Raw genomic sequence first — 16,779 nt, forward strand, 5'->3', positions numbered from 1 at the left:
GGGATGATTAAATCTGTGCCATTTTGATTTAGCCTTCTGAGTGCGAAACAGCCTAATGTGTCTTCACACCAACTTATATTTCATATATTTTTAAAATTACTTCTGTAACTTTTTGCATTCTGGTTTATTATGCATTTATTGCCTTTACAAATATTATTTCGAGGCCCTCTGGTGGTCATAACCATTGGCTGCAATTCCTGCAGCTTATTGGGTGAATAAAAGCCCTGAATGCAGCATCAGTTCCAGTCATTTCACATAGGCTGACCCTTGCTGTCCCAGAGCAAATGTTCTGTCTGATTTATTATGTCAAGCTTTTTTACTGAATGACCATAATATACATTCTGCCTTCAACTACTAAGATGCTACAAACTAAAGAGTATCATGGTCTGCTGAAGGTTATGGGCTTGTAGGGAATATAAACCTGTAGATTGTAGAATGAGAACTGTAGAGTGATTCAAAAATGTCTGCCGGTAAATTTTGGGCTGCATTGTAACTTCAGACATAAATAAATAATCTAATTGAGTAGCTCTTATCAAACTATGTAAATACACCCCCAGACAGTAAATCACACTGGCCATTCCAACGATTCTTCATGATATCTGAGACAATATGGTCAAAAGCACTGGGAAACCAGTGTAAATATTGTTGCTACTAAAATCAATGTTATTAAGCATATTTTGTTTTAATAACTGACACAGATGTGCAAATGCTGATCTGCAAACATACGCAGAGTTTATCTGGTCGCTGACGATAAGTTCTGCCAATAGTATAAGACTCAATGAAGCAGATAATTGTGAAAGTACTGGTAGCATCCCTAATGCCAGCTAAGGGCTAGAGGGGGCAGTGGAACTTTGTCCTCTTCAGTGAAGATGCTCCCTCCAATACAACAGGAATTAGTTGCAGAGTTGTTATAAAGCCCACAAGCAGCTGGCATAGTTCACACTGGAACTATAGATGGCTAAATCTGTTAAAAGCATTTAAAAATGTATTTATTATGTACTAATACACAATGACAAATAGGACAAAATTCAAGTCAATACATATTTTATATTTATTTATAAGATAAATTAGTTAAAGTTAAAGTTTGGCACAAAGCAAAGTAGACCGTTCTTGCATGGTGTAATGAGTGCAGACAATCACAAACAAAACTGATATAAATATGTTAATATGAGGTATGCAATTGTGACCAGGGACTAGAACTGGTAAACTGCTTCTCCTGATGTTTCTGAAGACAACCTGCATGTTTGGCTCCTGTTGTACCGTTTTTAATCCCTGGTCTCAAATGGCAATAAATACTGTTTAGGTTTGAGATACAGTACATAAATGTGTGTTTGCGCACACAAACGTAAATGAAGGCAACAAGAATGTGTTCTCCATTCTCTCTCTGAAATGATGACTTTAGGGTGGTACAGGTGCCACGGTATGCTCTGTTCTTTGTGCGGATTTGCTTCTGAAGTGTAGAGTTCACAATTAATCCATTTCTGGAATGATTTAGAAATCTGGCCTGTCCTTCTTCAGTTTGGAGTAATCCATGTTGACTGAGAAGAGCTGTGGAGAACAAGAGGCACTTTATCAGTGAACATACAAACAGCTAGCTCCTATAGTGTCACTCAGTCAAGACAAGTTTGCATCTTTTTGCTTTGCACTGTAGCTGAGAATGTAATAAGCTAAGAGATAAAAGCCCTTTATACAAAACCAAACTCAGTGCTAACTGCATGCTTTAATCACATATTTGCATAAATACTGTATTTGGAACGCAAGTACAAGTTAAGTCTTTAGTCTCTAGAGCTGTTTTATATGTGAATTCAGGAAAATGTTCAGAGAATCATTATCTAGATTCACACAGAGATTTTCAGCATCAGTAACGTTCTCAGGAATGGTTCTGGGAAGTTTTGGCAAGGGCGGTGCCAGTGTAGCGCGTGCAGGAAGCAGAGAATGACGCAGAAATTACACTGTGGAACTATCAAAGGACCTTGTTTTCGCGCCAAACGAATGAGAAACGTCAACAACACACCCGACATGAGTACTTCAGAAAATTGCCTCTACGCTCTGTTCAGAAATGGGCTCACTCAGATATTACCCAGACTTTGTACTAGGGGGCTATGAGACTAAAGTCTGGGTGATGTTGGTTCAATAGATCCAGGCATTTGTGTTCACACATACAGGTACAGCTTATTTACAGAAAAGGCTTCATTCTTTGGAATGTGAGTCCGAGTCAAGTCTTGAGTCTCTGGGTTACAATTCAGAACTGAGTGTTTTGTCTTGTTAAGCCTCTGAGGTGTGGGTTTGTGTCTCATGATTAAAAACAGATTAAATAAAGAATGCATCATATTTGCTCGTCAAAATGAACAGTCCTCTCACCTTGTACTGGTCATTGGGGCCCACCTTGTTCCAGGGCTCTGGGTTATTGGTGCGATCCCATCTGTTAACAGTTCAAATGGAAAAGTTGAAAAAGATATAGGTTTAAAATCAGTAACTAAATTAAACATAATTTATCTGATAAGTAGACTAAAACAGACTTATCACTCACGAGCATTCTGGGTTCTTCAGAGCCAGGCGACCAAGATACATCATAGACATGGTCGCTCCACCACCAATGAACACAAACAGAGGGATCAGCTAAAGGAGGGAGAGAGCGAGAGATGAACAATTAGATAATTTTACTATTCTACTTTAACTTACTAGCTACTTTTTTGACTTTTTGCAAATCCTTCTTTTGCTTTTTAAGTGCTTTTTTGTGACAAAATGCTTTACATGTGTAATGACTTCATTTCTTAAAAAAATGTTACACATATATTAAGACTGGAGAAATGTAGCTTAGTCTACCAACGTGACCAGTCTGACTAAACTAGTTGAACATTACGAGTAAGTTGGCTGACCAGCATGACCAGTGTAAGCATGCTGGTCTACCAGAATGACCAGCTTAACCAAACACAAAACACAACAGCGAGTGGAAATGGAGGAGCTACTGAACACAATGTCATGTGGTTGAGAAAGCCTAAAAACTCACTGGTCCTCCTGAAATATTTTTCACAGACCCCTGAGAAACTTATCCCGTCCAGACAGGGCTTAAAAGTAAAGTATCAGTGTTTTTTTTTTAAATATGAACTTAAGAATATCTAAGCTATGTTTTTTTTTTTTCTAAATGACCATCTTTTGAAACTAGCTTGACCTTCAATGACCCTTTGAAATCAGCTGAGCACACAAATGACACAAGTAGACCCCAGGAGAAGTACTTTCCAGAACACTGTCTGGTCAAACAGTATCTAAATACAAATGGAAAGACATTTATTAGTTAACAGACACTGAATAGACTGTGATTACTGTGATCACTTGTCATCCCTGCCCTCTACATGTACCCAGTGCTGGAATCTGACTTTATAATTATCCTCTAAATCTTGTGTACCATGGCTTTATTCATTTACACAACCCAATAGCAGTGTAGACACTAGCATCCATACAGCCAGCCTTTTAGTCACAGATTCACATTTGCTGATTTCTAAAGCTGCTCATGTAAACAGTTGAATAGTTATGGTGACACAGCCTTTTCTGCTGTCTGTAGCTATGCGCTACAGGTCCGGGCGCGCATGCGTATCAGCAGCGATCGCCCTATATAGGGGCAACACGGTTTCTCTGGAGGACTTCAGAGTCACGAGCTGCTTGGAATTACACAGGAAATGAGTAAAGCACGGCACGCGGCGGGACTCCTCAATGCCCTTGGGCTCGAGGAACGTGCGTGTTTGATGACAGTGTAATACAGTCTTTATAGCGTACAGCACGTGGCCTAACATCCTTAGCGTTATATACGGTCACCATTTTAGCTAAAAGACAGAATCACAACAGTAACGTTACATCCACGGCACAGGAATTCATCATCATTATTAATGATCATTATTAATAATGAAAGAATGAGATATTGAAGCTTATTTCATACAGATAATACGCAATTTGTATCTAGTTAGCTACTGTAAGGCAGGGTTACTGCGATTCAGCGCTGAAAACCCCGCATTTGCATCACATTTCCATCCAATACATTGAATACATTCAATCGCCTGAAGAAAATGACTAGAGAAATGGCTTCCGACCACAAAAGTGAAATGATAAACATGACCTTACAAATGATGAGCAATGATAATGAAAATGTGGGGAATATCTGAAAAAACTGTGACCTCTAACGTTAGCTAGATGAAAATGTAACGTTACCAAAAATACTGTTTTACTTACCGCCGGGTGGCTTCTGAGCTGCTTGGCCACGAGGTTCAACATCTTCGGCTTAAATAAAGCTAAATATATTGGATAACTATTATTTTTATTTTTATTACAGAATAAAATATCTTTACTAGCCGCTCGACCACACGTTCCGATGCTCAGTGATGACCGAAGCGAAGGAGAGAAAAAAAACGCAGCCGTAGCCCCGCCCCGCTTTACATTTCAACCAATCAGTTTTGAAACCGGCAAGCCGCTAAGTCCCGCCTCTCCCTCACCTTTCATGCTGTGAGCTAGGATTTGCTAACAGTTCATTCAATGAAAATACGCAAGAAATGAGAGGCGGGCTGGCACGTCGCCATATGAGCGAAGCGGCGTTCATTTCGCCATCTTTAAAAAAAAGAACATTTATTTTGATCCAACGATTGTAAAAAAAAATTATAGGGATTTTTTCCGTACAAGCATTAATCCTAGCTGTACACTGTATATTCATTCCCATATAAAATCTCCATTCAAAATGCTGTGCAGTCCAAGACTAGGTGTAAATCTTTCTGGAAAATTGCCCCTGTGTGTTGTACACACAGTCGTTGTTTAAATGCAATTGTAAAATGTCTTGTTTATTTAGATTTTTTTTTATATAAAATAATGTTATTGAAATTGCCCATTTAAAAAGAACTGCCTTGTTTACATTAGGTGTAAACTGTAAGAACTGAACTGCATTGATTGTAAACTACTAGAATTTCTTTCTTTTTTTTTTGGTACCATATTTTATTCCTAATTGTTAAATGCAGCTTTGTTTGAGTTTCTTATTTGTGTCCAGTTTGCCTATAAATATACATCAATAAAAGCTCTTCATATATTTTTGAGAGTACATTAGACTTGGCCATGCATCAGGCAAAAGGGTAGGTCAAGCATACAGTAGAACAGATGTGTAACAATTCTGCCATTAAAACCTTTTTTGTTCATTCTGTGACAGTGTCATGAAAGTTTGCATTTTAAAAGGGTCAATAACTGGAAAGGGGCTAGTGTGCTTTACACAAAAATCACTGAGTTTCCCAAAGAATGTAAAAATGTAAATAATCAGAAAATACAGAAGAGGATATTTTAAACACTTTTATTAAAACAAGTAAGTTTCTGAACTTGAACAAACCTCCTCTCACCAAATTACAAGGTAACAAGCAGCCAAGTCCATGGAGAAACATTTAAATGAACAAAACTTAACAGATAATTGCGTTTCATTGTAAAACACACGCAAAAAGTCTCAAGTGCAAGATTCTTAAATGTTGTGAACTTAAATTATCCATCACCGCTCACATTTTATAGCTTATGAGGCTAACAGCGTAAAATCCAGCACAGCTGCTTTGTAGTAACTATGTTCAAGTAAGAATACAAAACATGTTCAAGTGAGTATAAAAGGATTGGCATACTTGACGTATGCTGTGCAAAAAAACATTAACAAAAGGTGAAAACAAGGACATTCTAGCCTGTCTGTAGCAACAATCAAGGAAACAGAAGCTACAAGGACACAGAAGCTAGGAAAATATTTACAAAATTCAGTACCTTAACAATAAATGGTCATTGCTTTTAAAGAAAGGTTGTTTAACAAAATAAGGAAGGCATTCAGACAAAGTTCTCCTCCGTTCCATTTCAATCTGCAATTCTTAATGAAACTAATTTGAAAATCATGAAGCCTACTTACAAATCTTTTTAATTGTTTTTTTTTTTACCCATTAGACACATTTTTGTATTTACTGGTCATGAATGTCCCTAATAAATATCCTCTTTCAGAATACTAAAACAGTTTCACCTTAATTTATAATTAAATATCATACACAAAATATCACACACACACCTTGTTTGTTGACTAATTTGATTAATAACTTATTGAGCTTAAGCTGAAATGTTTTAGAAAAAAAAAACACTTAAACAGTGAATATTTATCAGAAGACTTGACTGTTTTTTTAAACGACAATGTTGCTACAGTTGTGACATCCGGTGCACCACAACTCAAAATTCCACTCATTGAACGTTAAAATTTCACCCTGTTCCAATGTTGCTTAAACTGAACAACTTTCCTCAGGTTCCACAAAAGAGAAAGGGCCTCTTCTGCTAAAAGTGCACGGTCACCTGTCCATTCCAAAATCATAAGCAAAACACATACCTTGTGCGTGGCAAGCAGAAGACAAGCATGACGATCAACTCAGGGCAGAACCCTCAGGATTTCACCAATCGCTTACAGACAATCTAATCATCTTCATGAAAGAGCATAAATGAGGTAAAGCTCTTTATTGCTTCATTGGTCAAAAAAATAAATACATGAACACCAAACACCCTTTTCTCTCCTCATCACTGAACTCTGGGAGGCAAAAGAAATAAGGCTGTTGGTCGAGTTTTTGAAAAGTTAAAAAAAATATATGTCTGCACTTTTCATTCACTAACACTCACATTGCAGTGGTTGCTGTCTCTAGAGAGCCCATGTACCCAGTCTTTGTTACTGCTGGACTCTGAGGCTGACAGGCCCCACCATGACCTGCCCAGCAGGTCCCAGGAGAAACTGACAAGCTCCGAAACAGGAAGTCCACAGAGGGCAAGAGAGGCTTCAGTAGACTGACTGGACAAAAGGCGGAGCCCCCATAGGGAGTGAAGTTCACCTTGTTAGGATCAGGGCAGGACAAGAGATTTGGCTGGTTCTTATACAGAGAGCTGGAGATTAAAGAAAATTAGGCATCAGAAAGATATGCATGGTTAGATTGCAGCCAAACAAAGGTGCACTTTCAAGTTAAGATTAATTTTAGCAGCGTCCAAAATTACAAACTGGTTTTAAGTAGTAGCTTTTTGACTCCGATGATGCCTTTCAAGCTTAGATATAGAGGAAGTCACAAATTATATTATTAAATTACACACATTAACTTATTATACAACAAAGGTATCATTAGGCGAATAATTTGATTCTAAAAATGAATAACCAACTAGAAACCACAGTGTTTTTTTAAGAATATTATCAAAAACAAGACCACAAAACACTCAGCATTAGTAACTTCTAGAAACGCCACCCTATGTTGAACGCAGATTGAGTGCAGTCATTAAAAAGGGGATACAATAAGTGATTTTTGGCTTCATTTCTATTAAAGAAAGATCTCTAATATCTTGTTTCTCTATAAATAAACCACATTAGTCTTTGTGCTTAAATTTCTAATAAAGCTGGTAGATGCAGGAATACTCACATATTCTCTTCACACACTCGGACTCTCTCGCAGCCTTCCGGCGGCTCTCTCTGAAAGCAGTAACTTTTGTTGGGACGAGGTGAGCAGGACAGAAGAGCAGCATCAGCTTCACTGCTCAGCAGAGGGGAGGGGCAAGACTGAGCAGCAGCAGAAAAATCTGAGAACAGAAGCCAGACATTTAGGAAGTGTGTGAATCAGCAAGAGTAGACTAGATTTGCTCTCACATCTTAGTTTACACAGAACTGAAAAGCAAAAAAAGGAAATAAAAAAAAAAAAACACAACAATCTCAACAATTTAGTGCAATGAAGTAAATGAAATGCAACATTGGCTGCACTAATACTAAGATAATTCAAGTGGTACAAGTAAGTATATATTTTACAGTATATTTCTATACAGGTACAATAGCCAAGGGTCATAAAAGTGCATTGCCAGAAATGCCCAGGTCAATATGTGCTTTATTAACATAGGCAGCTATGAATTAAGATTGTTTTTAGTTTACCAGTGTCCAACTCTGTTAGGCTGTGTGGAGAGGCACTGGAAGAAGAGGGTGACTGCGATGTTGGATGCGTGGTGAAGGAGGACTCGCACCGAGAGCTGCTGTTAGAGCTGAGCGAGGGGACAGGAGCTCTGTGGCCGTCAGGGATCTCTAGCAGCTGGAGAAAGAAACATTACTAATGAGGCTACCATTTACAATCAAAGAAATGTGTTTAAAATATTGGCTAAAATAAAATAGATGTAGTTTATTTCATTAAGAGGAAATGGAAAAACACACACACACATTTGCCCCATCAATCAACACTAAAGCCCAGATTCTAGCCTAAAGGGTTTTACGAGCCATGTTTTTATTAACAATGTAACAGACAAACACATTTGGTGCTTCAAAAAAATAGACAATACCTACAGTGGTTCTGCCATTTCTGGTTGCCTACTAAGCAGAAAAGCTTATAAATCACGTTTGTGCTGCTGAAGTAAACCATTGAAACGTAGTCTATTTTGTAAACCACCTTTTAGTTTTGTGATAATATTTGGGACTTTAAACTGGCAACTTTAGTCTTTAAGTCTATTTTACACATTCATTGTCTTAATGTCTGAGTATTGTTCAAATAAAGATCAAGAAGTCATTTTTCCACATGACTGAATACTCAATTATAAAATGTGATTTATTCTTTTTGAAAACCGTAGATTACATTTACAAGCGTTCTGGGTAACCTAAAAACCTGTGCATGTTTGAGTACCCTGCTCAGCTGGATGGGTGACTGGTGTGTGAAGGCTCTCTCCAGCTCCTGGTCTAGTCTCTCCTCACTTCGCCGCATAGTAGAGGGTAGATTGGTCAAAGATGACAGAGGGATGGGTACAGGCTGTGACTGACCACACATACACATACAGACAGACACACACACACACACATAAAAAAACACAACCTGAAATCAAATGGAGAGGCACTGGCGATTGACAAAGGGTTAGAAGGTCATTTACACAAATAGTGCATCAACCGCACATAAGCAAGGTGAAACTATGAGGTAGGAGGTCTAAAGTGTATGCAACACAACCCTATTCTCTAGTCCTTTATTGTCACTGCTAAAGGTGTAAAAGGAAGTGGATGTGATGACAAAAGTGTTTGAATAAAATTATGTAGGTGTGAAGTTGCAGTTTGCAGCAGGCCAGTGTCTCTTGTTTTTATAAATGTTACCCTTCCTGTTGCTTCATTCTGCACTCCTCCTCACTTCCTCTGCTACTAACATGCATGTGTGAGTGTGTGTGAGCATTAATGTTTGTGCAGTCTCAACCACAGACCACTGAAGTCATTTGGGTTTTTGGGTTGGCCAAACTGTTTTTTGCACAAAGGCATCTTTTTCGGTTTTCAAAACAATGTGGACAACCACACTCGCTATACAGCCTGTGTGACTGTGCACTGCTTAACAAATGGAAACACTGGGCAAAGACACTGGCAGTCCAACAGGACAGCAAGAAAAAAAACAGTGCTAATTTATGAGGCTTGTTCTCTTCAGTTGCTTTACATGTATAGTGTATTAAAGTTCTACACACTGCTGGATGTTTTGAAAGTTGGTTTTGACTGAAAAAGGAAACAAGTACAGAACATGTGGAAGTACATGGGGAAAGGCACAGAGTAAAAATAGACTGAGTGTGTGTGTGTGTGTGTGTGTATGTGTGTTTTACCTGTGCACAAACCCACATAGGGTGGTGGTGTCTCTCACGAACATATATTCCGTTTATAGGCCCAGCTGCCTGCAGCTGCTGCTTCAGTTTGGCAATCTTGAATACAGAAGACAAAGAAAGACAAAATGTGAAAAAAAGATTTTACTAATGAATAAATTTAATTGAAATCTAATAATGACACCACCATGAAATACACACATCTCGTAAATGGTCTCCATTTCCCAATGATGCCGAACGCTTATGACTTCCAGTGCTGCTTCTCTCGGCTTTGTCCGGCCTCCAGTTTGAAGGCTGTAACAAACAATTATAAAAATCACATAAATTATATTTTTTCTGTCATAATAAATCTATTATGGGAAAACTATTACCATCTGAACAAAAGCTTCTAAAAAAGTATATAAATAAAATGGAAAACAAAAAATATATAATATTCAATGTTAGTATTTTGCATGAGATGACATAAGATACAATCATAAACAATTACAAAAATGGACAAGGCATAATAAGTTATATTTAGCACTAAAAGAACATAAGGTCTTTTTTGATAGGTTATGCCCATTTTAACCTTAATAACATGATGCAATAATAAGTACCTACCGGGTAATTTGTAAGTATTTTTTGCTCAGTGATTAAATGTATTTTTTTATTACAATTAAGGAAACATGCTCTCTGTCTGGTCAACTTTTACAAAATGAAAGTCCAATCCCAAAATTGCACTGTCAGATTGATCAGAGTAAAAGTACTCAAGAAGTCATGCACCTAAATTTTAACCTGGGCTTTCACATTGCCCAGCCCAACAAGAGACCATCAGCTATGGATTACACAATATCCTGCTAAAAATTATTTAATAAAATACCAATCAAGAGCATATTAGAAACAGAAAGAGTAGAAAATCAATATAACACACACTACAAAAGGTGTTCCTTCCTGTTTGCAGTCAAGCCATCAGATCTAAGGCAGTCACGTTTGCCTGCAACCTAACGCTAAGCCACTGCTCGAAACAAAGTAGGGCAAGTTTGTTTTTTCTATTCTAAATCATTAGTTCAGCTGACCCTGCCAGAAAAGCAAAAGACGCTTCCCACAGGCTAGTAACACAATCACTGTTTCAAATGCTAATAAGCAGAGAAAGAGTCAGCTGTAAGACGTGCAGCTGAAATAGATGAAACTTTAACTCTTTTCCACCAATCATGCAAACACAACCACACCCAATTCACACTATCTGTCCTGATCTGAAACCAGATTACCCTTACCCTACTCTCAACAGTATTAACCCATTAGATTACATGCACACATTTCCGTTGGTATCTTCCATTCCTGTCCACAAATCCCTTGAATCATCATATTAAATATTGCCTTCTGATCACGTTGAGGCTGTTGAAAAAAATACAGAAAATACAGATTGGACTGTAAATTGAAGGGACAGCTTCCAAAAACGTGATTAAGCCAAGTCTTAAGACTATACAGTATTACTTTTAAATAATAACTGAATTAATTATAACAAACTTTGTTGTATTTTCCCCAAAAGTAAATATAGTTGCTGCACATACATTGGTTAATAGAAGCTGCAGAGGACAAAGCCTATGCTTAAAGTCTAGTACCAGTTATGCCTATTAAGCATCACACCAAAGAGGACTGCACAGGCCACTTTTAGATCTGTGTTTGTATATGATGCTGCCTACTAACTGTGGGCCCTGATCTCTAATCAGCTCAGAGAGGCTCCAGGTAATCTGCAGGAGGAAGAATGAGGATGTGGCTTCTGCTGCTCGCCCTCACCCCCATGAGAACAGCGAGTGAAAGAGAAGAAAAGAAACGAGAAGGGAAAAAAACACCTCAACCAGAAAAAATAGCTGCATCAGCAATTCACAGTACTGTCTCTCTTTACCACCCCACTCTGCTCTCAACCTTAACTCGATGTTAGAGACACAGTTTAGTAAGCCAGTAGCTTTACATCTGAAACCACAACTGCTCTGATGCCTTGAACTGGAAGGATGCCCCTGATAAACGACAGCCGATGCCAACAAATGCCCTGTCAAATATAACTTACATTCATTATAATATACATAAAATCAACATACACTTAACATTAACAATTCATGTCACTTTTCTATTAATTTGACCAAGCAGGATTAACTCTAATCCGAACTGCTAACATGAAATCCGTTACACTATTCACCATTCAGAAATAAGTTCAGTTTGCTCCATTTCAGCTGTTGGGATTAAACTACACTACAAAACAACAGAATAAATTAATATTATTCTGTGTATTCTCTGACAAACATTTTTAAAGTCCAGGTTAGATAAATGATCACATTTCAATAATAAAATACCATAGAATTAAATAAAAATCTATTGGCAAATATGATCTGCCTCACCTGTGAGAATTTGTCATTTTTGCGATGTCCACTTTGTCCCCGTCTTTCCCCCTCCCTGGGCCACTGGCCTTGCAAGTATGGTGCCAAAATGGCATCTAAAGAAAGTGTTCTTCGGATCTCCGTCCGTGTCTGGTGTTGCACTCTAGCTTTATTCTTATCATCTAGTGAGAAAGTAAACAGAGGACAGTAGAACCAAGTTATGTCATGTGTATAGACAGTAAAATACCCACACTTTTCAGGCCTTCTGCAGTGACAATAATGAAATCTCTGGGCTCATTCAATCTTTATTCTTATACAATCTTTATTCTTATAATCACATCAACAACCACTTAAAGGTCAAAAACTCCAAATTCTTAAAACACACAACTAAGTATGTACCTATAATATTCAACGGTGACTTTTCATAGCAGTGCCGGTGCTAAATGTTTATGTACCCATATTTTGGAAACGTTATTTGGCAGTTTGTGTAAAGTTTCCAAACCCCCTGCTGCTCAGGCCACACAAGATAAAGAACCAGGTCACCCAAAAGATAAACAAGTGGCTAAACTACAGGTAGAAAAACAATAGTTTCACAGAAAGGTGAGAACAGAGAGGTTTTCTTCACCTTTCACTTCAGTACACAGACACCATTCTTTAGGATCATCTTCCCAGCAACTGGGCTAATTCACGATTAACACTGCTAGCTCAGGGGTTGTTGTGACCCCTTCCAAATGCCTTCTTGATTTTGTGTTCTATGAGCCACTTCCTCTAAACTCATAAGAGACTCTCGTGGAACAAAAACAGTGACTTTAAAACCGAAAAATAATCCTGTCCTAATTTCCCTGTTTTCTGTAAGGATTAGAACAGCTTATTGGCTAAACTGCAGTAATCTAGAGTTGCACAGTATAAACTGTTACTTTTAAACTCTGTACTGCATCACTTAACCCTTACTTTATTAAGGGTCCAATCTTTAAACAGGTTTTCCACTATAGTGAAGAACAATTGAAGTGTTACACAACCACTGATTTTACTGAAGAACCAACAAATAAGATAATTCAAGGGTGATACCAATACTGTCAATAAATTCACTTCCTTATTTAAAGTATGAGCTAGCACCAAAAAGAAAATGAATCTGATCTTAAGAGAATAGCAATATAAAATGCAAAGATTGAATCCTTATTAAAGTATAATGTTAAAGTATAATTATTTATTTGCAACACCATAGTTTGCTATATATGTACACAGTGAATATCTGTGTATTCAAAAATGACAATTGTACTGGTATTTCAAAAGACGCTAAATTATGATGTTTGAGAACATTTAATAAAAGTTGAGAAGATTTGAGAAGATTAAATAAAAGTTGTCACGATCCTCTAATTGTGATGTACATAAAACAAAACTGTACTGTTATATGTTAACTTGTATAGCAGACACAATTTTACAAAGAAATCTTTTTTATGCCTTGTCAACAGTTTTAAACATATCAAATTTATAATATATATCGCTCAGTCATAGACTAAGCATTGACTAAACCAATTTCAGAGATTCACCACAAAAAGTATTGGTCTAAGACCCATTCTTAACTACCCCCTTTACATTACGAACGTCTGTAATAACAAATGCACACATCCCCTCAGTTAAAAAACTCCAGCTACACTCAGTATGACTAGGTTTAGTACTTAGTTTGCATTAAAGTGATGAAATGATAACATTCACAACATTTAGCTCTTCTTTATGCCACACACAAAGTTGTTTTGCACATTTGATTTCCTGTTTTTGCTGCAATTTAGAAAATCAGGGAATCACCCTTGGACTCCTGTATTATTACTGAAATCAAAATTCTGCAAATTATGACAGCTCTATCGCCACATTATCAAAAACAGCAAGAGACAGATAACCTAAAGAGTCCCCACAAATACCAAGATCACGTATTGCTGCCATTACACAAAAAAAGACAAGGAGATAGGATTTTTTTTACACTTATGCAATTTTGGAGATAAAGTTTGATGTGAAATTTGAAATTTTAGGGACAAACTCTCTCAGTTCATATTAATATGCACTGTCACCAATGCTAACTTGTGCATACATTTGCATAAAGCACCTCACACTTCTTATGTACATGTTGTACTTGGCACTTGGTGTGAAAACATTGTACTGACTGATTTTGACATTCCCCGCAGATAATTATTTTCTCAATACATATTTCTTTTTATTTATTTTGTATGTTACCTCTATTCCTTTATTGTGTCTTCATGCTGCTGTATTATGTTATGTCACTTTTAGACACTTTGAGGCAGTTTTATAGGGATATTTCAGTATGTTTAGGGGTGTTTGAGCCTGCAAGTGATAGTTGTGTCCACTGAAGTCAAATTTTATGGGCTGGTTATAGGTTATTTTATTTATATAGCAACATTTTTACTTCTGGGTAGTCTTTTCCATTTACAATGGTATGCTATGAGTCAATTAGCCACAAGCTAAAGCCTGTACTGTAAACACATACAGAAAGCCAATAAGCCTAAAATAACACCAGTGATGGAGACACTAAATTCATTTTTACTGGTAAAAACTTAGTCAGGATTGCAATTCTTACCAGTAAAAGACTGATTACAGATATAGGTTACTGCATCTTAAAAGGTTGGTAAAAATTAATCATGGATAAGAGAGTGTAAATGTTAAAATATTAGCTACTTGTCAGAATTATTTAAAAGAGGCGTCATCCTGCTAATATGTCTAGTCAGAATGAATGTACAGATCTGTAGCTCTGATATTACTTGTACTAGTAGACATTTAACAGCTGGTATCTGAAAATGAGAGTTACCTTACATACATTACATTGATTTTTAATTTTACTAGAAAATCTGAAAACCTACTTGAACTTATGTCAAATTAGGCTAAAGCTGCTTTCCATACACACATAACGTTAAATAATACAGTTAAAAGCTAATTAGTTAGGTTAGAACTAGGTTAAAGAGTACAACTGTCTGCCCTACACACTTCTTTAATTGAGCTTCATGGTGGTCTTTAACTTTTAATAAATGTTTTATTTTGACTTTTTTGTTTTTACATTACCTGAAGCTCCGCTTCTAGGCTCTAGCCGGTTCCTCCTCCGCGGCTCTGCCGGACCGGCCGCTCTCAGGGACGGCAGTGCGGGTCCGCCGTCCTCGCGACCACCGTTACTAGGCATCGTCCTCACCACGCGAGCCAGGTAACCTAGCCTAGCTAACAACCACTGTAGTTACCAACGTGTGGACGAACAAAAACGTCTGAAAAAGAGCTGAAAACGTTTAAAGTGTAATAAAGTGCAAGTTTTCTACAAGTGCACTTAAGTTATCAGCGCTCAACAAAGCTCGACCAGCTGGAGTTTAACAAGCCTGGCTGTCTTTTGTGGTGCCTGAATTTAAGTTAATTCATTCTCTTAACCTAACCTAGTTCTCCAAACTTTTCCATCCAAAACAAAATGCTGAACCTTTCTACCTGTTCTACAACATTGATAAAGCACCTCAGCGTGGTATAAAGTCTTAAAGCTTGAATTAAACGCCCCCAAAAAATGACTATTTCAGCAGCGGAGACTCTTTCCGTGTTTCTGTCGCATTTTCAGTACCTACACTACACTACATTAACCCCAGGGGCGGGGCCACTACCAAATCCCACGATTTCATTGGTTGGTGAAAGCTACAGCCTGATTTTAATTGGCTGCTGAGACGTCTTTCCTATATATTCTTATTTGGCTAGTCTTGTGGGATTGTCCTTGCTAAAAATGCATTTATATGATTATAATACATTATAAATAATTTTCTTTAGTTTTTATGTTAAGCTATATGTTTATGTCACACGACATATAGCAATATGTATCAAATTAGGATAAAATGCCTAGCTATATTTTTAAATGCTGTGAAATGTGGTGTCCTAATTTATTATTTTTTTTATAACTAATTTATAACTGTAGCTACATTCATTACATTAAAAATGAAAAATACACTTGATAAATGTTTTTTTATTCAGTCAAACAGGCTGGACGTGATGTTTTTTTTTTTTTTTTTTGCATGTCTTAAGTTTATGGGTGTATCTCTGTACTCAGCTGTGGCTGGCCATGTGCTTCACACCAGATAACCACCAGGATCATGGGCAGGAGCAGCAGTGGAGGCTCTGTGACATAATATTAACTGAGAGCAGGCGTTATGTAAAGTGCTGTTCGTACCAAATGTTCCAAAAATATATATAATATTATTGAAAAGTTGCTTTATTTCAGTAATTTAGTTCATAATGTGAAACTCGTTATATAGATGTATTACACACAGTGATCTATTTTAAGGGTTTATCTCTTTTATTGGTGATGATTATGTTTTACAGCTAAAAAAAAACCCAAAATCAGTACCTCAGTAAATTACAGATCTTTCTATTAAAAATACAGAACAAACTTCGACTTCAGAGAGCAGAAACTCTGTATCTCCTTCACATAAAGGGCAAAACAAGGGAGCATGCAAAGAGGTCCTAGCATTTGGACAATTAATGAAGACCTATTTGTATTCTGGTTGGCGACCAAATTCTGACTCACCAGTTACCATCTTGCAGATGGCCACTTTCTGTGTGGGGCTCTTTTTACTGTGACATTCTTAATTAACAAATGACCCTAACCTTTGGCCTATTATGGACACTTGTTCTTCGTTTGACCCCGAGGTCACAAGAAGCCTGTCTCACACACAAAAAAGCACACACACAACATTATGTGCAGGTTTAGGGCAACAAATGGGATCACTGTGCATTCTGTGACATTTAGCTGTTAGCGTTTAGCAACTGTTAAGATAACACATTTTTTTAT

General features: G+C 37.2%; 2 protein-coding genes across 3 annotated transcripts; both read right to left on the minus strand.

The window, feature by feature from the left end:
• Positions 1 to 1,027: 1,027 nt before the first annotated feature.
• ndufa4b (NDUFA4 mitochondrial complex associated b) lies at positions 1,028 to 4,428 on the minus strand. Its single transcript, XM_007255130.4, has 4 exons — positions 4,225 to 4,428; positions 2,531 to 2,619; positions 2,362 to 2,422; positions 1,028 to 1,548 (listed from the first exon to the last, which is right to left on the minus strand). Exons 1-4 carry the CDS (start codon positions 4,264 to 4,266, stop codon positions 1,492 to 1,494), a joined length of 249 nt encoding a protein of 82 aa, XP_007255192.1. The 5' UTR covers positions 4,267 to 4,428; the 3' UTR covers positions 1,028 to 1,491.
• An 878-nt stretch (positions 4,429 to 5,306) lies between these two features.
• fam117ab (family with sequence similarity 117 member Ab) lies at positions 5,307 to 15,568 on the minus strand. Of its 2 annotated transcripts, XM_007255129.4 has the most exons (9): positions 15,030 to 15,568; positions 11,982 to 12,142; positions 9,808 to 9,900; positions 9,610 to 9,705; positions 8,667 to 8,795; positions 7,931 to 8,084; positions 7,431 to 7,587; positions 6,652 to 6,909; positions 5,307 to 6,562 (listed from the first exon to the last, which is right to left on the minus strand). In XM_007255129.4, the coding sequence occupies exons 1-9, from the start codon at positions 15,142 to 15,144 to the stop codon at positions 6,553 to 6,555; spliced, it is 1,173 nt and encodes a 390-aa protein (XP_007255191.3). In that variant the 5' UTR covers positions 15,145 to 15,568; the 3' UTR covers positions 5,307 to 6,552. The 2 variants fall into 2 exon arrangements, with proteins under 2 accessions (XP_007255191.3, XP_049320822.1); XM_049464865.1 differs by having other exon boundaries at positions 5,307 to 6,909.
• Positions 15,569 to 16,779: the final 1,211 nt, after the last annotated feature.

This window comes from Astyanax mexicanus, chromosome 15, assembly GCF_023375975.1.
Source record: "Astyanax mexicanus isolate ESR-SI-001 chromosome 15, AstMex3_surface, whole genome shotgun sequence".
Lineage (NCBI taxonomy): Eukaryota > Metazoa > Chordata > Actinopteri > Characiformes > Acestrorhamphidae > Astyanax > Astyanax mexicanus.